At 38.3% G+C, this 24,649-nt stretch overlaps 1 protein-coding gene and 1 long non-coding RNA gene across 3 annotated transcripts in view; one reads left to right on the top strand and one right to left on the bottom strand.

The window, feature by feature from the left end:
- Window positions 1–1,835: 1,835 nt before the first annotated feature.
- Window positions 1,836–9,430, bottom strand: twist1b (twist family bHLH transcription factor 1b). The gene is made up of 6 exons (XM_064348274.1): window positions 9,291–9,430; window positions 7,379–7,469; window positions 7,174–7,232; window positions 5,953–6,063; window positions 2,331–3,080; window positions 1,836–1,976 (listed from the first exon to the last, which is right to left on the bottom strand). Exon 5 carries the CDS (start codon window positions 2,858–2,860, stop codon window positions 2,357–2,359), a length of 504 nt encoding a protein of 167 aa, XP_064204344.1. The 5' UTR covers window positions 2,861–3,080; window positions 5,953–6,063; window positions 7,174–7,232; window positions 7,379–7,469; window positions 9,291–9,430; the 3' UTR covers window positions 1,836–1,976; window positions 2,331–2,356.
- Window positions 9,285–24,649, top strand: part of LOC135261722 (uncharacterized) — a 34,323-nt gene continuing 18,958 nt past the window's right edge. For both annotated transcript variants that reach the window (XR_010332013.1, XR_010332016.1), the window contains exon 1: window positions 9,285–9,420. This is a non-coding gene — a long non-coding RNA (uncharacterized LOC135261722). The remainder of the gene's footprint in view (window positions 9,421–24,649) is intronic.

Here is a 24,649-nt window from a genome sequence, read left to right as displayed (position 1 = left end):
ATACGGTTACAAGTTAACACCAAATGAAAATAAAATGCATTATTCAAATCTTTTAACATATGAATGAAACTTTGATGCGATAAGCTGTTCAACACCTTACCCTATGTTGGGAAGAACAGATGTGTAACGGAGCAATAATGAAGCTATATTTTACCACTGCTATTACTAGCTACCACGGCCACCACTACAACAATAGCATAATAATAATAATAATAATAACAATAATAATAATAATAATAATAATAAACTTGCAATAACAAAAAACTAGACAAATAGTAATATATATATTTTTTCATCAACATTTCATATTCCTCTACGCATAGAGCAACAGCAACCACTACGGGTACTGCTACTACTGCTGCTGCTACTACTACTACTACTACTAATACTACTAATAATAATAAGAATAAGAATAATAAACCTCCGTCATAAAACAATTTTGTGTACTACGTAAAATGATGTTCATTGTTATTAGTAGTAAGAGCAACAACACACTCGCAACATAAATGTAAAAAACAACATATAACATCTCATTTTTGAGACACTTTCATATCTAATTAAGAGCAACACATTTTGTTTTACTTTCAACACAGTCAGTGTTAAAAGAAGTCGCTATTTGTAACACAAATTGTATATTTGTAACACAAATGTAGAAACGTTGACACAAAATGTGTTGAAAGTAACACAAAAGTGGTAGTATATCGGTAGTATATTTGAAATAAGATTTGGATCATATGTGATGCTGCACATCACATATGTTGTTAAAAATGCACTGTTGAACCCTCTGTAAATGTAATCCCCATTTTTAAACAATCACGTGATACAATCTACATGGCCCTTCATACAGCATAACAAACTATACTGCAGGTCGAATTACAGATATATAAAGGAATTCAACACTCTTGACATTTCAGACACCGCATGAATCCAAATAAAGGCACTGTACTGAAGGTGTAAAACACTAGAACATACGTACATTATTTAGGCTTAACACGCCAGATTTACATAAAATGGTGTCTTTAAAACCACCGACTCCAATTTTGTATGTGGATATCACAAAACAATGCCAAAGTAACATATTAATCATGTAGCTACTGATACCCGAGCGCCTTCAAAATACCAAATTTGCTTCGCGCCTTTGATAAGCATGAAATGACCGCCGGAATTCTTCTCGTTGCCTACTTTTTCTAAACTGCCATACAGAAATAAGTGTTATAAAAGTTTTAAAACACAACATGTCCCACTAATTTTCGCCAATGAAACGACAACCCAAACATTTTTTGCGCCTACAGTACGGATTTCAAAACTAAGCCACAATAGTTTGTCTTATTTAATCGCATTACATGTCCAAAATTCTACATTCTAAATTAAAATTCTGGGGGAAAAAAACTTTAGTTTAAAAATCATATTTATTTTATTGCAGAAAAATATACAGTTATTTACAAAACAATCATAAAAATAGGAATGCATTTAGACACCGGATCTAATGATGCATTATAACAAGTGTCATCAATAAATAAATAGATGTATTTCCGAGACAAATAACCTACAAAAGGTTTGCACAGGTACGAGCCAAATTTCAAACCATTTCATGGCTAAATCAGTCCTTTCTCGTCGGCAGCTTGATTCTGAAACTGAGATGGTAATTTCGATGTATTTTAACCCTCTCTCGAGAAAACAACGGCACGACTGGATCAAAAGGCATGCATAGAGTGATTAGGGTTTCCAACATTCATCGTCAATCAAAAACAAAAGTTTTAAGCATAATATCAGAATGTAGAGCGAGCAAGTGATTGTGTAGTCGAACTCGACTGCTGGTTGTCCTCGGCCTTTTTCTCTGTAAGTGCTCCCCACGCCCCGTCATCTTTGGTTTGAACAGCTTTCTTATTTTCCCCCAAAATACTGTAGCTTTGTACAAATCCAGCATGGGACTCCAGAATTGCCCTTTGGGATAGGTAAGTGGAATCGGTTGTCACCTGCGAATTAAAAGATGAATTGGGATTAATCTGATACATGCTATTGCTTATCAATAATCTCGCCTATCAATTTAGAAATCAGCATTAACAAAATGGAACACATGAATTGAATTCAATTGAAAATATCGTTACCGTTAAGCACATCAGTACTCGTAGGCACGACTCTGTATGCCGCGTAAAATCGTAATAATATTTAAAAAGAATAACAAAAACATATTCTTTAAGTCTTTTTTAAGGACGGCTGTTATAAAAAAAAATGTGCAAAGGCGCATTTTATATTTTAAAAGTTGCCAGTAATCAATAAAATATATGCATACACCAAATTAAGACAATACGTTTGAAATCATAGCATACCATGTTGCCCTATGGCTCCATAGACGCTAGTGAGATGCTGACATGGACCACGCGCCCTCCATCCTCCATACAGAGAAGGCATAGCTTAGTCTTTCATGAGCCACATAACTACAACTTGCCATTTTGGAATCCAGTTCATCGCTCTGAAGCACTTGGTAGAGGAAATCGATGTACCTGGCAGCAAGTTTGAGGGTCTGTATTTTGCTCAGTTTGTCTGATGGCAGAGTAGGAATAATTTTCCGCAAACTTGCGAATGCCTCGTTGAGGGACTGCGTCCTCTGTCGCTCGCGCACATTCGCCATGACTCTCTGCGTCTGAAGTTCTTCGAAAGACTGCGGACTGCTGCTGCTGGACTTTTTTCCTCTTTTCCCAGGGGTCGGGCTATCTGAATCCTCCCCATTTTTCCTGCTCGTTCTCCTTTTCCTCCCACATCTTTTCTGTTGCCTGTCGAGTTCTTCTTCACTGTTGCTAAGACTGTCCGCTGGAGACACTGGGGAGCTGGATTCGTCTTGCATCATTCCGTCAAACATCAGTTTCGGTAGAAAACGCGCAAGATGTGTTTATGAAGTACTTAATACAAGCAAAATAATTCCAGTTGTCTTCCGTATTGTAGATATCGTCCGTAAAAAGGTCCGCACGCTGTCTAGTGGGCCACGGAAGTATTTCTGTCTTGATGGAAAAGTTGAGCGCTCTTATAGTCTGGATGGCGCAAATTGTTTGCAGAGAGAAGTGATTGGTCAAGAAAGCAAACTACGTGAAAAAGAGGGGTGGGGGCAGCCAAGGAAATATCAAAAAGTCTTGTACACAAGATTCATTTCTTCGGAGTCGTCTAACACTACAGCCAAAAATATCAGAGTAGCCAAATACAAAGACAATATTAAAAACTGCATTTTAACTTTTACGCACTAAACAGAATTAGAATGTGAGGACCGGACAGAAGCTGTTTGAAAATAGGAAAATGGTTGCCAGACTTCTCGAGTATGATTTTAAAATTGGAAGAAGAGTTGCAACCAGTTAGCCTACTCAGGTTTGATCGCTCCGCCTGTTCACTGGTCTTGTGATTGTATTTAAAGTTGGAATGCTTTTAATTATATGAATTAATTCCGTGTGATATACAAGTTGCATTTAAGTTTATACAGGCAATTCAAATGAAAAACAAAATACTTAATTTTGCACACTACGCCTTACTGAATAGTATAAAATTTGATACATCATTAAAATCATACATTAAGTAATTAAAAAATAACTCAAACATGAATTAAACTGACTTCTGTGTTCCATTTTGTTCTGCTGTGTATTTGTTCCTATGTCGTGGCATATTATCTGAAATCCGTTCATCAGGCCTGTTCGGTCCACTGTTTCCTAATTAACAGAGCGGTGGCTAAGCGCATATTGATTGCCAGCGATGTATTTCCTACTCATTTAAAAACACAACAATGACATCAACAAAAACAACAACAACAACAACAATAATAATAATAATAATAATAATAATAATAATAATAATAATAATAATGGTGATTATATGATGATGAGGACGAAGAGGAGTCTGGGAATAAACTTGTAAATTTGACATATGAGGTAAAGGATCTGGGATTGAAGTGACAGTGAAGTAGAGTAAATATGCTTCCGTTGCCTACCAGCAGTGGACCGAGCTGAGGACCATTTAAAATAGGCTGTTTGAACCAGTATGTGTGAATGTCCTTTTGGAATTAAGAAAGACTTTAAAATTCAGTGAAAGAGGGACGAGCTCAAGTTTCTACCTGCTGTTTGGCCTTCACAGCAGGCTACTGAAGAAGTGCTCAAACTGATGGATTAACATCACCTGGCGCGGGTGGAAAAGTGTTCAAAGGAAGTGTGTGAAACTATTAATGAGATCTATTAATCTCCATCACTCTTTTTCTACATTTTCCACAAATACGAGTCCACCAATTAATAATTTAATTAACTTTTTGATTATCGATTTAAATGAGCACTTTTCGTTTCTATAAACTGTTCAACAAGTTGTCAAATCATCAGTTAGATTGAGACCTAACGGCAAGACTGAATACATTGTCAATAGTTGCCTCCAAATGATTTTTTTCATGATTCATTGGCTTGTTGAACGGCTATGGCCGCATATTTTCTCATTCCAATCTATTGTGATTTTGTTTAGTTGGTTAGTTGTTGTGCCATTTCTACCAACATGAGTTTACTCTTTAGTAAAACCTGCACCCTTTCTCATTTACAATGAAAGCCGATTCAAACTTATTTTCTGTAATAAAAACGGTAAATGTGAGTAGGAATTTCAATACAAAGAATCGACAGCAATTGAATCAAACCGGGTAGCCTAATAAAAGATTTAACCAGGAAACCCAGAATATTTCGGTTAATGCTTATGGGTTGCACAAAACCACATTAACCACAAGGGGGCATAATTTCCTAATTTTCTTCACTAATCAATACTGGTCAGTGGAATACAAATCCAGCGACATTGCATCGCTGTGGCCAAACTGTATTCCTGCTGAGTGCAATGACAATAGCGTAATATAAAGGAAAACATGCACGAACATAGTACATTATAGTTAGTCTATTAATGAGATTTTGTGGTTTGGGCTCTTGTTTGAAAAAGATGTTAACAAAAAATGTTTCTTAAATATAAAATTGAAAATTTTCAGCCATTAGTTTTCAATTCAAAGTCCAACACACGTACAATAGTCAATTTCAGAAAAGAAGATAATAATTTTGCATTTCACTGTGAAATTTATGAAAAATATCTTTAAAATAATCTGAAAAATTTCATTTTCCCTTGCTTCTCATAATAATATATTCATGTCTCCAGATATATCCGAATCCAATCAAACAAGTTACTAGTATCAAATATACCTTGCTGTGTGTAAACATTTTGGGTTTGACTCTCTGCAAAACCAGCACTTATCGCAGGAGCAAAACTTTTGATAATTCTTCAACAGTAATCAGGATGTTATCACATTTAATAATTTAAAACATACCTCACACAACACCTTAGTATATTTAAGTCTGGCAAAAAAATAAAAATATCAGGTTATAATGCAAAGTCATTAAGTAATATAATTAAAGTTATGACCAAACTGTGAGGTCTAAGAGGTAGGCCTTTAATATAGAATTTAAAAAATAATAATCATTATATCCTAAATCAAAGAACTTCAAGTGGTAGCTACAAAAATGAAGTGGTATTACAAGCCTGCCTGAGCTTCCTGGATAGAAGGTGCCCAGAGATCAGAGATCCAGAAAGAATCTGATGCTCATGTTCAGATATGAGGATATAAGAGCCGAGAAATGGTTCTAAAATTTGTTGAGCAAGTGAGATGAAACTGTACAACTGCGGACAAAGTTACCAAATTCTCTGCACTTCAACAACACTGGCTTAGGTTTGCGAGTAAAACTAATTGTTTATGGGGTCCATCCTCTCATTTACACAATTCCATGGTCTACATTTTGAACCACACATATGTGTCTCCAGTCCCAACACACCTTTTTTCTTTTTCATCTGGGATTTACCCTCAGTTTTTTAAATAGAGTGCTTCCCTGATTGCAGGATTCTTGTGCTGTGCTGCTATTATATTTTCTGAGGAGACATCAGAAACAGTAGTGTGCTGTTTACCTTTTCCAGTTGTCAGGTGAGCTGAGTTGCAGGCCAGGAAACCATGGCACACTTTAATTTCTGTGGCTGATGCCAGGTCGATGTGCATACTCTTCACAGCTCTGAAGACATCTCCGTTCATCCATCCAGGTCAGTAAACAAAATCAAAGTGAAAATCTGATAACTCACCAATCCAGTAATGCTTAAGACCATTCAGTCAACAGTTGCTTTGTTGGTCTACTGGCTACAGTCCTCACTGCCATGGCAGGCATTCACTTCTAGAACAAGAACAGTGCCTTACCCAAATGAAGCACCCAGCAGCCATTTTTAAACTAACATATTTTTTTAGGATACATGGTTGTTGTAACTTTCATTTCCTCGTAAGTAAAGGTAGGAACTTTCAGTCACAAATAATGAAAGGCTAAATGTCTAATTCCATGCACTGATATTGACAGCTCCATTTAAAACTTCTAACCAGTGAGCATAAGCCATGTTTTAGTGAATTCTTCATTTGTCACTAGCCTCCAGAGCCACTCTGAATGTGGGCGATCTTCCATTACAAAGTCCTGGTTAGAATTCAATGTTACAATATTGCTGAATGATATTATTACCATATACTGTATATTTTATATGGATACTTTGGTCCTGATCCAGTGCTCTACTTTGTAAGTTGAAGAAAACTATAAACAAAGTCCATAAGTACTGGTTCCAGCAGTACAAGACTGTCAAACCCAAGTCCTGGAGGACCTCAGGGTCAGCAGGTTTTCATTTTCAGTTAATATAGGCCTTGGAAGCAAGGTGTGGACTGTAGCAAATCATGCAATCACCCGAGTGCTGAAACATACCAAAACCAAGAGACATTGTGGTTGAAGACTGACCCCCATGCACCAACAAACACGGTCTTACTGCTTTTCAAGACTGATTACAAATTTCAGTTGTCCCCAAATCATGTCATAACTCAATATTAGTTTCTACCTGGCAAAGATCTGCTGCCATTCTAACTGCACGGTACAGCAGTAACTTTTTCTTCTGATGAGTTTAATAATGCAAATGTTTCCAACTTGAGGATTTCACAATTAAATAATAAAATTAAAGCTTAAAGCAGCCAACTACTGATTTGAATTCTTGCAAATCCAGTGAAAAATGTCCTCTTGCAACCAAATTACAAGACTCGTATCATATTGCAAGGAGTAATGATTCTTTAATCAGTGAGTGCATTTTAACATTTGATCTATAGCTCACCAGTAATTCACACAACTGGATTCCCAAGGCCTCGTCATTATGTAGAAGCGTTGAATTTCCTAAAAAGGCAAAGACGATTATTTAATTATTAGCTAATGTTAAACAAGGTTCATAAAAACATTTTATTTTCTTTGGAACATATCTCTTCACTCAACCTCATCAGGTTAACATTTAACCTCTCTAAGTCCGGCTGACAGGACCTCACCTCAGAACATTTCCCTGGAAAACATCATTCCGACTCCTCCCAGACAGACCTGGAGTTTCATTTGATGACAGACTTGCTTGCACTGAGAACACTGTGGGATTAACACACACTCTCTCACATTCTTCTGCCTGGAGAAGCCAGAATTTATTTTATGCTGTTCTGGTCCACTCCCTGGTCAGAAAATGGGATAAAACAAACTTGTCAAGCCAGGCTTTCCAAACTAGTGGGCTTGGTTGCATGGCTGAACCTCAATTAAAATATTGCAACTTGCTGGCGCTATAGTGCAAATGGCAGAATACTTGACATCTGTGAGCCTAGCCCCTTTTGACTGAGAACTTCAACAGGCTGGTGGTTATGTCAAAAAATGACTGAATTACGATCCAATGAACTTTCGGCTGTTGTGGCTTATCACAAAAATGCGTGTAAATTCCATAAGGTTTGATGTTAATTGATTACACTTTGAAGATATATTCACACTAACATCACGATCTCTACTGTAAATTATTGGCCCAATCAAAAAAATATCTTAAAACTTAAATAACAATTGCAGGTCTTTAATAGAGACTTCAAGCCAGCTGCAGAGATCAACTTTCTCATTTGGCACATATACACTGTAAAAATGTACTGTACATTTTACAGTAATTTACTGGCAGCAGAGCTGCCAATAAAGTCCTGTGAATTTAAAAGAAAAACCTGAAAATCATATTAACAAGAAATGACTGTAAGCACTACTGTAAATTATTTGCATGTCATTACTGTGTTTTTACAGCAGTGTATTCAAATGAGATGTTCATTGTCATGCGAATTCAATGGTAATTAAGTTAAAAGCTGCATATTTTACAGTATTGTATTCCACCGTTAATAGTCATACATTGTACATTTTATTTTAGATTTACAATAATATATTGTAAATTCACAGTCATTTAAAGATTACTTTTAAAAATGACAGTGATGTAAAAAGCTTTGTGATCCATTCATTCATTGTCTAAACCAATTTATTCCAGGTTGGGGTCATAGGGCTGGAACAGCATTGGGTCAGAATACATAGGTCGCGAGTCCATCGCAGTCCATCCAATCAGCGACCAAACGTCACAAACAGCGTGCTCTAGCAGCAAAGAAGTACAGTTCTGCTCGGGGCCTTGGGCCCTCCACAGCCAAACGCGTACGTCACAAGAAATGTTAATAACTCAATACGCAACTTATGTGTGGCATGTGCATTCGAAAACCGTTAGTTCAACAGCATATCAGCATCATGTTTACTCACTTTTAAACTTTATAATGGCATCTGATCATTTAAAACACGTAGAAAATGCATCACAAACAGTATACATGTAAATGTATGGTACTTGCTTTGGCAAAACCTAGTATCGTCCTCTTTTCTGATATGCAAAGATTGCCTGTGTATGCTGTTCAATGCAATGAACAGTTCAGTGTTTCAATGTCAAAGTATCTTATTTTTATCACGTGACAAGGAACTACGTAAATGTTAGCTAGTTTAGGCAGTGAAAATCTAACGTAGTTTCTACGTAGTGAGGATAAGAACAAAGAGGAGGCCTGGCTACAATGAAGTGAATGAAGATGCAACACAAAACTGGATCTCAGAAAAGAGAAAACATTTGATTGGATGGTTTAAAAAAAAAGCAGTCGCCGACCCGTAAAACGTCCGACCACTACAGTAGGCCTACTGGCCTACATTAGGGATATAATAACCTTCCCTTCTCAACTGCTGTTGTTCACACTGCATTCCAAGTTACGAAAATGCTTTACACATTACATTACAGGTATTTAGCAGACGCTCTTATCCAGAGAGACACAACGTTTTACATAGCAATGCTTGCCGTGGTGTGTGGTCACAGTTTCAACAGTGCAGCGCTCATTTTCTAAATTAAAATTACTGAATAACTACACCTACCTGAGGAGCAGTAGGGCCGGAGAGTCTGAATGGACTGGTTATACAAGCAAGAGTGCCAACTGCTCTTGAGCTGAATCTGAAGGAGATTTCTACAATTTAGCACAAGGCATGACTGATGCCTTTCAAATGAGTGAGTAGATACGGTTCTTTTCACAGTTTCCGGTTTCCAATGACCCGCCATGCTAGGCTGTTACAATTGGCGTTGTGCCGTGCTGCGTCTGCATAGCATTTTTTATTTGTGTGAGTAAAGCTGTCATTCTAAACTTTAATCATGAAATTTCGGTTAGGATAACCGTAATCCACATGCACTATGGCCATTTCTTAACGTGAGAGCACTCGAAAATGTTCTTGCTCCAAAACTATGTTGGGTGGTTGGGGTGTGTTGGGCGATCTCAGCTCAGGCCACGGTTGAATCCTCTTGATCTTCAAAATGGCTTACTATGAATAAGAAATGGGTTGTATTTTTGTTGTGATCTCTCCCTCATTATAGCATCTTTGGGGACTGCATTTTTCATCATCTTGGTGTTGTAGATGTGTGGGATATTGACTGCGCATTGCCATCTGTTGCTTTCGAGTGTTTGAAGAGTATCAAGGCGGTAACGAGTGGATTTTAGCTGTAGCAATTCGTTACCTCGCTATGTGGCTAGCAAACTCCTAGCCCAGTGGTCCAGAATACGAGATAGGAAATAGCGTAGCCTACGCATTTCGTATAGCTTGCTAGCCTACTAAAATGTGAGCCAAAGCCGTGCCAAACCATATGCCTCTTTTTGGCCTTTTCGGTCAGATGTGTTGTGTTATGTAGTCCAGGAAGCTGTAGGCCTAGCTAGTTGGGATGCAGTTGACCTATATTCCCAATAGCCTGTACAACCCAACACTACAGCAAATATCGGTCCCCACTTATTTTTTACAGTTTCTGGTCCTCACCCCCCTGCCCTGCGATAGCTACCACCGCTTAACCTACCCCAAGTTTTTTTTTCTTAGCTATTCTAAAGACATTAGTTAAATACATTTGCAAACAAACATTGGTCTGTCAGATCTTTTATTTGTTTAGTTGTCTGCTCACACCAATTCTGAAATTGGAATTAATGCATGAAGTGTGGTCATATTTGAAAAGGCAGCCCAACTGATATTTCAAATTACACTTGCACACAAGCGCACATGCAAATATATGAATATTCATCCATATAATACTGATATAATATATTATAGATTACTGTTTTCCCTTTTTAATGGTAAGACTTTGACATACTGTATTTTGACTTCCAAAACATTTTTTCTAAGTTTAGTGTTAGGATTAGTGCTGCAGTTAGGATTAGGGTTGAAGATAAATAGTAAATTAGTCATATGGTATTATGGATGCTTCTTGTTTTCATGCAATGTTTACCTATCTGGGAATGTACTGTATAAATGGACCTTGGATACAAAGGGTTTTTTTATTTTTATTTTTATTTTTAACCAAATCTCCCAACCAGGCATGTTTGAAAAAAACCTTAATGCTGAGCCTTGAAGTTCAGGTAGTGGCCCATTGTACCAGTTGGAACACAGATGCAAAACAGATTTTTGGACTCAAGGAATTGCTGCTTGGGTGATATTTAGACACTAATTTTAACCTGCTCCTGTGGTAAAAACTATTTATAAGTAATATTAATCTTCTCCACCTTCCAGATTTACCTTGTTGAACTGGCACATATAGCCTAAGATTTACATTTATAATATTCAGAAATACAATAACACCGGCATAATTTTAGATGAAGATGTGGAGTACTACCATAGTTGATCGTGATGGGGAATACTCATTATTTAAAGGAATGTATTTATTAGTCTCGCTGGCAGAGTTCTCTTCAGTTTCCTCTATTTCCTGTCTACAAGGGAAACATGCATGCATGCATTCCTGCTGTTGTCATAGTGACATTGAGAAAGAGCAGCTGGATAACAGAATATGAGGTAATCTCAGGCCCTGGGGCTGCTGGGTAAATATTGACTTTAAATGAGAAATAAAAACTAAAGTAACAATAAAAAAATATAGGCTATTTGCCAGAAGTGTTTAAACCAGCATTTAGGGGTTCTCTGAATGGGGGTAAGGGGACATTTACCATTTCATTCTGTGGTATACGCAATGTTATTTACAAATACTAAAGGTAGGAAAGACCCTCTTTATCCTCATGTTGAAGAAACTGTTGGATGCCTATATTCAATTATTCACAAATGAAGACAACCTAAACTAAAAAAGTGCTTCCTAAAAAGTGGTCTAAAGTGGACTGATGGGTAGAAAATGCTTTGTCCCATCTCATATAGCCTAAATATACGCATAATCAACATATCGAGGTAATAAAAATACTCTATGCAAAATGCTAACATTTGAACTCTGTAAAACAATGTCTCATGATGCAAGTATGGTGAACATAAAATCACACATAATTACTGTAGCAGTTGGTAAAAAAAGTCATTTTAAATACAAATATACTTGTACTATGTTGCCAACTATTGGCCATTGGCCCAGGGTTGTTTGGAAGTGTTTGTTAGATAAGACTGACTCTCAGCGGTAATATTGCTGTACCCCATTTCCTCAATTATTCTCCCAAGTCCACAGTAATTTCCTCTGGCTTTGTACTAATGAGAGATCTCAGGATAAACTCTCAATGAGATCCATTACCACGTCTCAGCAGAATGCAAAAACAAATTCACACAGAGAGATTATCTTTAAACGTTACAAAAATGTGTAAAAACCATTTTAAAATGGCACACCAGAAAGATTTCTAACAGTTCTCTGGAATGAAATGAATAGAGAAAAAAGGAAACGGAACACAGTAAATAAACACAAAAGCTTAAAAGCTGGTTCAAAAGTTTAAAGTAGTAAAGCCTGTCGCCTTGTTTGCACACACAGCATTAAGTAATGAAAGCATCCATGTGTTCGTTAATGCCATAGTCAAACTGGTCTGGCCTGGTATTATTTCCCCTCAATGCCATCTTTCATCAGAAACATTTGGGATTGTTAATATTCTTCCTCAAGGTCGAAAAGCCATTAACCATCCACAGCACATTGTAATAAGTCACCATAGTAAAGTAAAATTTGGTAACTTTTCATGCTGTTCAAACCCAGATACTTCTCAGAGAGGGTAGCATTGAAATCTAAATTATTATCTGAGCCCAAAATATAATTTTACTTGGTTTAATCCAAAAATATAGAAATTCAAAAACAAAATATGGATGTGGACTGTGATCAAAATGTTGTCTTGTCCTGGTTACACACTGGTATTCTGGCCTTTCGAGCAGTATCAAAACCACTAGCCCTGAGACATTATAATTGTGGTGAAATTAATAATTAATTGGTGTAACATTGTCCAGGGAGGGTAGGCTTTCATCAGTGGTATTATACCCATCTCATGGTGCAAGTGTGACTTTTCTGGTCAGTCAGGTCTGAGAGATGATTGTGGAGCTCTGCTGGTGGACAGCTAAGTGGAAACGTGTTTGTTGGCACTCTATCTCATATTGGTAGATGATGCTTCAATGTTGAGATTGGTCTAATATGACTGTGTATTTGCATTGCAAATTTGCATAAAAGAAAAAATGGGCATTAGGTTTGTTTTTTAAATGAAGTCAAAAACTTTTGTTTTACTGATGGATGTTTGTTCTGACAAGATACAATAACTTGTTGTTACAGTAATAAGTAGCTAGATCGAAGTGCATTGAGTAAATCAAGTCATTGGAAGACTCAGGGAAAGGCAGGTCACTAACATATGTCAGCGCCAGACAGGAGTTTTATAGCAAACCCTGCTGGATCAAGCTAGTCGAAATGCCACTCCACACTTGAGTTCTGCAGCTCGCAATTCAGATTTCTCTAAGACCACTTCCTTTAGCTGATTTTCCCAGAGACAGAATATAATATTCCCCAAACTTCAATAAATCTGATATCCAGTCCTATCCTTTGGGCCTACTTTAAGCCAGGCTGTGTTAAACGCTGTTGTACAAATCCTGATCACCATACTCTCTTGTCACTAAAGGCGTTCTCCAAATTCAGATTTTTCCCCATAGAAATAAGTGTTCTTGTTCTTTGTTGCATTTCATTCAGGCTTCTTTCCCCCAAAATAGCAGGAAACAGCTTGAGAAAATGCACTGGGCAGCTTTCTCCTTTAAGTGGCTATTACTGTGGGAGCTTAAATGACACTCGGACTTGGTGCTTGGCTTAACTATTTTACCTTATTTTTTACGCCAGTTTTCATTATTATTATTCATTTTTCATTAAAAAATCAGGCCACAAGTAAATAAACATATAACAAAATAAACAAGCAAACAACAAATTGATCATTTGAATTAAAAACACAAATTACATTTTTTAGAAAAGCAGAATAGCAATGATGATGCTTTTAGTGTTGATTAGAAACAGACTGTAGAAGCTGTCAAACATTTATCTGCTTGGCTATCCTGTATACATCCAAAATTAATGTAAGTTGAGGCTGATAAAGTAATGGAAACTGAGGTCACTGCAATTTGAGAACTTTCATGCATCAGACCACAAAGAACTAAAGGCTTTTTGGTAGTCTCCATTTGTGATCTGTAATGCTGTAATAAAACGTGCACACTTATTGCAAGGAAGCACTCAACCAGTGAGTGTTGTGAATGTATCACAGTTTGGTTTCAGAGAATGTTGAAGAGAAAGTTGTGTGTGTGTGTGTGTGTGTGCCAATGTGTGTCTGCCAGAAAAGTGTCATATAATGTATTACGGGTTCATGAATTGTTGTGGAATCTCAATTACCAGTCCTCCATCAGATAAGTAGCTAATGATATTCTGCCATTTCTGTGTGAATGACTCTCCTTCAACCTGTGAAATGGCTATCCCTGACAATGAAAAAGTAAATGTGCACAAATAAATCACACAAATCACAGATGAGCAATAAATCAAAGCCTTCTCTTCAAAAATTGGGCAGGAGAGAATACGTTGTGTAAGTCCTCACATTAATGATGCTGAGCTCTGGTGAGAGCAAATGGTATCTTGTGGTTTCAATGGTTGCCTCAGTAGTCTCCAAATGTCACATTCCAAGGAGAAAGTCAGACATCATATCTGGGTTTGATAGAGGCAGTCTAGCAGACAGGAGAGAGGATGCTGGGTGAAGATTATGGACAAAGACATGAAACGGCTTCTATTTCAACCTGTCTGGATCAGAGCAGCCTGTGCTCTGGAACTGGCCCGTTAAACAGAGCCCATAAAACAAGGGGAGCTTTGATGCTGGGTAGATCTGATCAGTGTTTGGCTGCCACATTGCTTTACTGGCTGAGAAATAAACCTTGTCGAAGGAAGCACTGCAGCTGTGACAATCACTGGGTATATGAATGTGAAGAACTACACATGCCTTCTCAAGCCTTTGACAGAACAGACCCACAGAGACACACGTGCACGCACACACACAAACACAAAGACAGAGAGAGACAAACTATATTGTAGCAACCGTATTTGATGTTGAAGAAAAAAGTCCATTACTGATAGCAGTTTCTCAGGCATTTATTTAATTCACACAGAGAAGGGGTATCCATGGCCCTTTTGGCCTTAAACAAAATGTCTGAAAGGCATTTTTGTCTGAAAGTCAAATACAGTTACGCACAAACACAATGTCTGAGAAACAGGGTTTAGTTTCATTGTTCCCACAAGATGAGTTCTTCCTTTTGCTGCCAGAGCTATAAAAATGACATCTTAACTGCAGCAACTGGGTCATCATCTTACTTCAGAAAGGAAGAAGACTGCAATTTGTGCTTTTAATGTCCACGCTGGGACAGCGTGTTAAACTGTTCCAAGGGTGTTTTCATTTAGAATTTTATCTCACAACCATGTACTTTTCCATTGAAATGTAACACCTTAACAGAATTTTTTTATCCAAAGCAAGAACAAACACATACAGTACAGGTAAAACTAAATAGTTGGCAGTAGCACCTCTCCCAAACTATTTAAAGAATTGTTGTTCTTCAATTAAAAATGAGTGTTTATATTAAAAATAAAATAATAAAAATAAAACTATAACAAAATATTATTTAAACGTGGAAATCACCAAAAAACTAGCCATATTTTCTCTTACTCAGAGCCAGCTGATTGTGATGTTATGCACTTCACTGAAATATTCACATAAGAGTCACTGAAATTAATTTGAATAAAAAGTAGGATGGACTGCATAATATTCAATTATTCACTGTGGAGTTAATGTGAGTATGTGCATGTTAACCGCATGATGGAATTTCAAAACACATCTGTAGTGCAGTTTCAGGAACATATCTGAGTATTGGTCTCAATTTCTTACAGTGCACAATCTGTGAGACTACCACATATGTATCATACTTCTGGGTACATAAGGGACTACTCGAGAGTTATGTGTAATGATGCACCAGCAGACACCAGGCAATGAAGGCCAGAGGGAGGGATATGGAAACTATTAATCTGCGCCACTGTACAACTGGGTTTCCAGGTCTTATTTTACAGCACAAAATTGTATTCAGGCACCTATAGTTGTTATGTGAAATAAAACTCCAGGGAAGGCATTGGGCTCAATGGACTGCACCAAGAATTTGTAAATTTGCCATTGAACAACCACTGACTTGGTATGTCCAATTCAACTTGTTCCACAAATAGATATTATATAAGTATAAACATCATGGAAATGTAGCTTTGACCCTAAAAGTAGTGAAGAACCTCAAAAATAGTGCATGCAAGATGATCTATGGATTTGTTTAAGTGAGGTTTGTAATTCCTCTGGTGCTGAGGTGCAGTACACCTGAACATAGTGTTGCCAAATGTAGTTCTAGCTGAAGGGTGCACCTTCAGTATGTTCAGGAGATATTTTACTTTACTCTTTTGCACTGGGGAATCTACAGCTGCAAATCTATACAGCCAATTGAGCCACTTGTTAATTATAACATACAACCATTCATCACCATTTATGGATTTTCTGTAATAGTAGTTCACTTCATCCCCTTTCCCATGGAAGCAGCAGGCCTGCCCCAGCTAAGGAGATAAAGTTTCCTTGGATTGCAGGAAGGCTCTCTGAGTTATGTCAGACCCCCACAGAGTTTGTCAGATCACCAGAGAGCATTCTGGGAACAGACAGCTCAGTTGCACATGGGAGGAACAAAAGTGGCATTTAAATGTCAGAAATCTCAGTTGCAAAACTAAATAGTCTTTCCACATCTTGGCTATTTCTGTTTTGTGAAACCACATTAAAGTGACAGGCTATAGGGAAACTGTGATGTGGGCCAAATGCCTCTGTGTGGAAGAATTCTCACTGTGTTTCTCATAATTGTGTGCGTAACTTATATCCTGAACATGAAGGACAAATAATGCTATAGCAGGGATTTACTTTACCCTTGTTATTAAGAGTTCTGTGGGAAAATGGGATGGTGTACCTTGGCCTTCTTTGCACAGTTATGCTGGAGGTTTAAAGAATTAAGTGATGCAAGTTGTCCTTGGATTCATTCTAGTCACTGAAATAGATAATTATCTGCATTTCTACATCATAAAAAACTGTGATAGGACATGTCTATATGTACACAGTATGCCCACATGTAATATTGCAATATTTGTTTGACAGGTACAATACTCATTATGTAAGTGTTATTCATAGCCATGAATACATTGCATCCAGTTCACACAGTAAGCATAGTCTAGGTCAGAAAGTTCTGGCAAGTCAAACTAGGAGGCAAGACAGGGAGCTACAACATCAAGATAATGATATAGGCCTAAGTGCTGGATGGAGGTACAAGTATAACATCAAAGTGTCCTTGAGCAAGACACCTAATCCCCAACTGCTCTGGCGAATGAGAGGCATCAATTGTAAAGCGCTTTGGATAAAAGCGCTATATAAATGCAGTCCATTTACCATACTAATGATAAGAGTGATTCTAGATTTGGAATGCAGAGTAGTGATAGTTAGTCCAGGTACAGTCTGAAGAGATATATTTTCAGACCACGGTGGAAGATGGGCAGTGACTGAGTGGTTCGTAGAGGAACAGAGAGTTTGTTCCACCACTGGGGAGCTAGGGTGGGGAAGCTACGTGGTATAGAGACTTGTGAAGACAAGTTGGGCAGCATTCTGAATCATTTTTCGTGGCTGTATGGCACAGGCTGGCAGACTTGCATGGAGGGAGTTCAAGACAGTAGATCACCATAACCTGGACAAGTAGCTTGGTGGAGTACATGGTCAGGTATGGTTGAATCCTCCTGATGTTGTACAGGAGGAATCTGCAGGACCATGATGTTTCCTTGATGTGCTCCTTGAAGTCCAGTTGGTCATTCAGGACCACCCCCCAGCTCTTTGCAGAGTGAGTGGCAGTCACTGTGGTGCCATCAACAGTGATTGAGAGCTCCCGTACTAGGGAGGTCTTGTAAGGGATGAACAGCAGCTCGGTCTTGACGGTCTTGAGCTACAGGTGATGCCTGGCCATCCATGTTGAGATGTCAGTGCCCACAATGCCGTTGAGGACTAATTAAGTAGTTGAGATTGTACTCTGTACAGGCCTAAACCCAGACTGGTAGGTATTCAATATAGCCTATGCTTTTCAGTCAGGAAAGCATGGAGTTGACTATTTACCAAGATTTTATGGTATGGTGGGAATTGATGAACCTTTTAGAGACTTAACCATTTTACAGAATCTTGCTGAATTTCCTCCACACTCTTCTAAAGATTTTAAATAATTGTTAGATTTGGCTTTTCTGACCATGGCTACACAAATTATTGCTCCAGAATTCAATACAAAAAAAAACACGGGTATATGTTAAGGAATAATATGGGAGCAAGTACTGGACAGTAGTAATATTATATCTCCCATGAAAGTACTCCTTTAAGAGCAATAGGAAAGGTGTTTTGTCATATTTTACAGGCATGTGCAAGCCTTTTGGACAAAAAGGTAATAAAAAACAAAGCTTAGAGTCTGGCGTTTAAGAGATAACTGCCCAGTCCTGCACTCCTCGAATCTATTCAATGGGGCCCTTCTCTGTGAAGCTTTCATAAATCAGTACGGCATAAGGCGATGAATGCTGTTTCACTTTGTTCTAAAAGATGAACCCACAGTGAACTGTACTGGGGAAAAGGGTACTAAAATGAAGTCAATAGGTAAGACAGTGTTGGCCTAACACAAATATGCAGGAAATCTTTTGAGGCGCTGTACCTGCAACAAGTAAGTTGCAGGTTAAAATCTTGGGTTGGGGGACTGTATCCTAGGGCAGGAAATCATTCAAGCTATACCTCCAATAATATGTAAAAAGTTAAATAATATAAATGACATAAATAGAACTAGGCCTATATGGTACGTATGAACATTATATATATATATATATATATATATATATATATATATATATATAATTTTTGTATATCTGTATTTTGTACTGTATATTTCAATTTACTGAAAGGGATATATATATATATATATATATATATATATATATATATAGTGATCTATGAAATTAATGAAATGTGTATTTTGGCTCCCCCTCCAGTCATAATTGGTTTATGGTTTTTCATGCTTCTGACACCTGCATGTGCACAGTCGGAGTTGGCAGCCTGGATGGAGAGGCATGCACTTGATATCTGCAAGCAATAATAAGATTACATTCTTTCGAAAACTCCTCACTTTCATAATTCTTTGGCAGAACAAGATAATATTTGACCCAAGCATAAACACACAACATATAGGCTACACAGTATATATATCCATGTAGGAATTACAGCCCTTTTTATACATAGCCCCCCCCCCCCCCCCATTTTATTCACGGCTCTAGGTCTGGGGACAGCGTCTGATGATGGCCTGAAGGAACCCCTACCTCAGGCTCTTGCTTGGGAAAGAGTGGAGGCTGAAAACCCTATTGGCACTCGAACGGAGACAGGTCTGTGGGTGAACACAGCAGAGCGTTAAATACATATTCAACCCAAACAAGGTATATACTCCAGGTCGTGGGGATGGAGAACACAAAACACCTGAGCATCATATCCAAGTCCCTCCAGGTTAGGGCATTGAGCGGGGCAGCAATAGAACTGAAGTAACTGATGAAACGGTGTTAGAAGTTTGCAAACCCAAGAAATCTTTGTACCTGCGGTATAAGTCCAAGTCAGCTTGTATTTTCTCCAGGTCCATCTGGATACCAGAACAGGAGATGATATAGATCAGGAAGGAGACTTTGGGGATATGGAAATCACACTTCTCCAATTTCATGAAGAGGTGGTTCCACAGCAGCCTCTGCAAACCTTCCTGACATGCTGGTCATGTTCTTCGGGGGAACTTGAGAAAATCAGATCAGTCATCTAAGTAGACAAAGTGGTTAAACATATCTCTGAGAACATAATATACCAGGGCTCAGAAAACAGCAGGGGCACTGGCAAGACAAAAGGGCATGATGGGATGCACATGGTGGTCATTACAGGTGTTGAATGCCATATTCCAGTCATGTCCTTCCCCAATGCTCAGAAGATTGTAAAGTACAGGGATGGATCAAACCAGTTGCCAGAGTCTCCCTGCTTTATTCCACCATGGCGGCTATGCAGGAGGCTGACAAGGGTAAATCTTCCTCGAGGAGTGTTACTGGGCAGAAGGTTAATGGCGAAATCATACGGCCAGTGAGGGGGCAGTTAGGTTACCTGCTTCTTACTGAAGACCTCAACATACTCAGGGGGTACTTGAGAGGGATCAGGGAAAACAGGGTGCTGGGATTAGGAGGGTCGAGCTGACCAAAGGAAGGAAATGGTACTGTACGTAGAAAATAGTCAAAACAAAAAATAAAACATGCGTAGTTTATGTAGTAACTGAAGAAGTAACTCTTTCCTTTTCTGATAAAAGTTTTATGTCAGCTTGGCATTAAATTTAGTGTTTTATGAGTGGATTTTAGAGTTTTCTTTGAAGGTTTAGTGGCATCAGAGGCAGGTCAATGAGGTTTTACAGTAAAAAAATGCCATCACTTTGTTTGTAAAAGCCTATTATGCTTGGCTTTTCATTCTGCTGTGTGCAGGACATCAGCATTTCAATGTTGATGTGTTGAATTTTCCCCTCGGATGAAATCCTTCCATATTTCAGTCAAAGAACCTATGAACAAAACATTAAACTGTCCTGCCAGTGAGCACTCATTACCCGTATCACAATATTTGTTCTGCCACAATTTTTTGTAATCTTATTTAGCATTAACTGTGTCAAGATATGTTGTCTATCTAGTAGTACTTTCTGCAGTTATTTTGAAATTATGAAAGGGTGCCCTCAAGATGAAGAATTCTCTAAAATGTTATCATTTAGTCTGTGTGTACTGGGTAATATATTTGACAATGTGTAGCCAACTGTCGATTTTATTGAGAAAATCATTTAGGTGAATAAATTGCTTTAGGTTAAACAATTGTATCTGAAATAATAGCTGCTCTGTCTCATATCAAATGTTGTGGCTCACCTTGTGTGTCCTGAATTGTTTCCAAATTCATGTGACGAAATTGCAAATCTTTCACATTGAAAAAAAAAATCAAGTAAAGCTAAAATGACAGAATAATCTTACAGAAACCTGAAGAGACATATCAAATCTATTGCTAACTCTTGTTTTTAAGAAACAGACTGCAATGATCACTTGAAACAATATTAGCAAGGGAAAAGTAGGCCCAAGGGCTTTGGCATCCTTTGTGACTGATAGGCTTAAATGGGTTTATACTAAAATGTCAATGGCTCTAAACAGTAATAAGCTATAGCCACACAGCTTTTTAGAAAAATAAACTTTTCACTTTGTATTCTACCTAGCGCGAGCCATTAATTAGCCATTAATAGCGTGAGCCATTAATTAACAACTCTTAAATATGGAAGCCTGTGCTTTTGTTTGTGTTGCGAAACTAACATGCCAACCCTGCAGCTTTAAAAAAAAATCTAGGGATCTGTTTATGTTTTTCTAAGCAAGATTCAGTTTGTGATGTTTGGAACCTCACCATTTTTGACCGGTTTGGTCATTGCTCTTGTGCGATTTGCCGACCGGTGAAGTCAGTCCTTCCGGGACGGCGGAAGAGAACGAGGCTCTGCGACTGCCGGCTGTCCGTGCCGTTGGAGATTTAGGAAGGGATTTATAGGTCAGCTCCGCTCCGCGTTCGCAGCTTGGCCACCCCTCCCCAACAAAGCGCTCGCATGTTTTCACAGCTGGGCGATCGGCGCTAGGAGATGTCGTTATCCCCCGAGCCCCCTGTCTCAGTTAAGCGCTACACTCACACACTGAGGGGCTTTTTCATCAGCAGGTATGGAAATCCCCGTACTCTGGCCCATGTTTATTTTTTCTGAATGGGTTTCCCCACTGTGTCAATGAATTAAAGAGTATTTTTGGGGGGGTATCTTTCATTTTTCCTCGAAATATCTGTTTTTTTTTTTGTCTGTTTTTGTGCTGTCCTCTGTATTTTGGCTTAGCTAACAAGAGCCTAACTTTTTTCTCTGGGTAGTGTTGACATGAGATTGTTTCCTTTGTATTAAGAAAGTAAGATACAAAAGGGAGAATTAACTTTAAAAATAATCATAAAAATAAACATCTATATTTTCCCAGAGTATATACTTGGACTGTACATTGTTGATCTAATAAAGGTGGATGACATCCAGGTCTATTGCTCAGCCAAATAAAAATGCCTATGTGAAATTCTAATGGCAGAACATAGACATAACATGTAAACACGAGTCATCAGGTTGTGTAATACACTTCTTGTTTATAATTATATGTGATGTCACGTGCCCCTTCCTTGGAAGTCACATTATGATGTCACAATTTGCTACTACCTTTGTCAATGGAGGGGCAATGAACTGCATTTTTAGCAGAAGTGTGTTATGTTGTTAAATAGGAATAGGGGTGGAATTCAGTGTGTCTTTCATCGCCTCAGTGTATTATTACTGAATGTAGCTGTTTGAAAATATATATTGCATGCTAAAGTACTCAGATTAAATAATATGATTTCATTTATATATCTTGATTTAGGCTATGCATTATTGTATGAAGTCTTATGACTATGCACACACAAATATACTGAGAAAATGGAGAAAGAAAACAGTATGTAAGTTCACCCTCCTGCAGAGGGCAGCGCTGCAGGGCATTAAGGCTTTTATTAAACCCACTTAAACCTGCTAATATGCGGTTTGTGTTTTTATGGGATGTGTGTGATTGGGGGTGGGGGAGCGTGTATTTAGTGATAGGGGGACTGAGGGAGTACATAGGCAAAAAGCGGGGGCTACCTCTCTGAGTCAGAAACAACAGAGGTGCTGGACAGAGGCTCCAGGGTGCGGGGGAGGCTCTGTATGGTCACCTCTTGCCCACCAGGACAATATTTCAGATACAGGCGCATAAGCATACTGCCCCCCTCTGGTAGCTGCTGACATTAAACCAAGTCTACAGTCCCTCAGAAGTCCCTGCAGAGTGAGGCTGTAATGACTTCTGGTACTTTCTGTCCTTGGTTAACTTGCACATACCCAGGTTTTAACCCCAACCATTTAGTGGAACATTTTCATCCTGTTCCAGGATTGGTTGCAAGGGACATAAAGTGTGCACAGCCATTAATAGGCTTCCTGTGGCTTCTCGGTGTTCAAATTTCCAGTGAGCATTGGATTATGTCAGTGGCTTACATATCACATTCCATTGCAGCTGAGTTTGAATGAATCAAATTTAAAGGGTTTAATATTAACAGAGTGTCAGGTAGCCTATATGTCACAGGCTGAGGCTGCTGCATAAGATTAAAAAGTGCATTTACAGACTGTTAAATTCATTACACAGGAAAAAAAATATTTAGGGTAATTACATACTGCAAAGGAGCATGACCTAGTCTCCAAAATAGAATAGAGCAATGATGAGCGTTGTTCTCAAAAAGCATGGGTTACTGAACGCTAAACTGCACTGTTATAATCACTAAGCCATTGTAAGACATCACCTGTGTCCCTGCATTACCTGTGTCAACCCTGCTGTTATCTGCTGGTTGTTTACAGTACTTTGACTGAAAAATGTCTGTATGTCCATTCAAATTTTTTTTGGAGGTATATTTGAGTTATCCACCATGGGTTACTGAACGCTAAACTGCACTGTTATAATCACTAAGCCATTGTAAGACATCACCTGTGTCCCTGCATTACCTGTGTCAACCCTGCTGTTATCTGCTGGTTGTTTACAGTACTTTGACTGAAAAATGTCTGTATGTCCATTCAAATTTTTTTTGGAGGTATATTTGAGTTATCCACCTTGTAAAAGTGAGACGATTGACAATATCAAAACATGCTTGCGTGCACGGACATAACTTAGACACAAGTTAGCTGCTAAGTGGTTGTAAAAGACCAAATTATATGATTCTGTAGCTATAGCAAATGTTAGCTAAAATGGTTTTCATAGAACTTTGTGCTGAACAAGTGAGTCTTCTTGCCAACTAACGTTAACTAGCTATAGCTAGCCATCAAAGACGTCTGATATGTGTGAACAATGATGTCTAGACTATTTACTCAAACTATGATGACAAATACCCATGACATGTCAGTCAAACTATGACAACTTCAGTTGCGATATGAGAGCATTAGCTTACTCTGCTTTTCTTGATGTGGTAACTGCTGCTGTCAAAGGACAGTAAATGCTATCTTTGATGGTTTTATTGTAAACAGAGAGCTCCAGTCAAATTTGGATAGCGTAGTAGATCCAGGAGGATTTTAAGTTACATTTGTGGAGCAGATAAAATGACATAAAATGGCAAATGCATTTCAGATTGATTTCAACATAATTTCAAATTTGGCTAAGAAGACAAGATATGGCAAATGCCATTCCTCACAATACCAAAACGACATCCGGTTGTCGACCTACATGCATCATAGGTAGAAGTAGGCCTACTTATTTCATAAATGTTAAGCTAATTAATTCTAGGACACAATTTGTCATGAGGGTGATATGTGAAAATATCTACCTTCTACAATTTCTGAAGCTTGTGGCGTGCGGCCAAAAACTGTAGACCATAGCACATACATTTCAACAGAGATTTGCAAGAGCCGTCTAGATTTCAAAAAATGTGAGGGAGTGAGAACAATATTTCTCCTCTCAGCACCAGCTGTGTAATTTTCCATCACACTCAATATTTAGCTCTCCCCGCCAGATTGATTCCAATCTGTCACTGAACAGTGGCCTATCCCTCCAACAGGAAGTGCTTTTTTGGAACAAGGCTCCCATAGCCACGGCCATTTTGCTGTTGACTGACAGAAATGAGCAGTGATGGAGCAATTTATCAGCACTCACTCTGGGTGGCACTTCAGTCCTAAGCAGGTAGTAACTGGATGTCTGTTTACGCAGAGATGCCAGTTGGAGGCAGAGGCTGAGCAAACAGCACTCCAGGGAGTTAATTGATCCCAACCAGCAGCTTCATTAAACT

Source organism: Anguilla rostrata, chromosome 1 (assembly GCF_018555375.3).
Source record: "Anguilla rostrata isolate EN2019 chromosome 1, ASM1855537v3, whole genome shotgun sequence".
Lineage (NCBI taxonomy): Eukaryota > Metazoa > Chordata > Actinopteri > Anguilliformes > Anguillidae > Anguilla > Anguilla rostrata.
The sequence above is the reverse complement of the archived record's forward strand: the minus strand, read 5'-3'. Positions and strand labels throughout refer to the sequence as shown.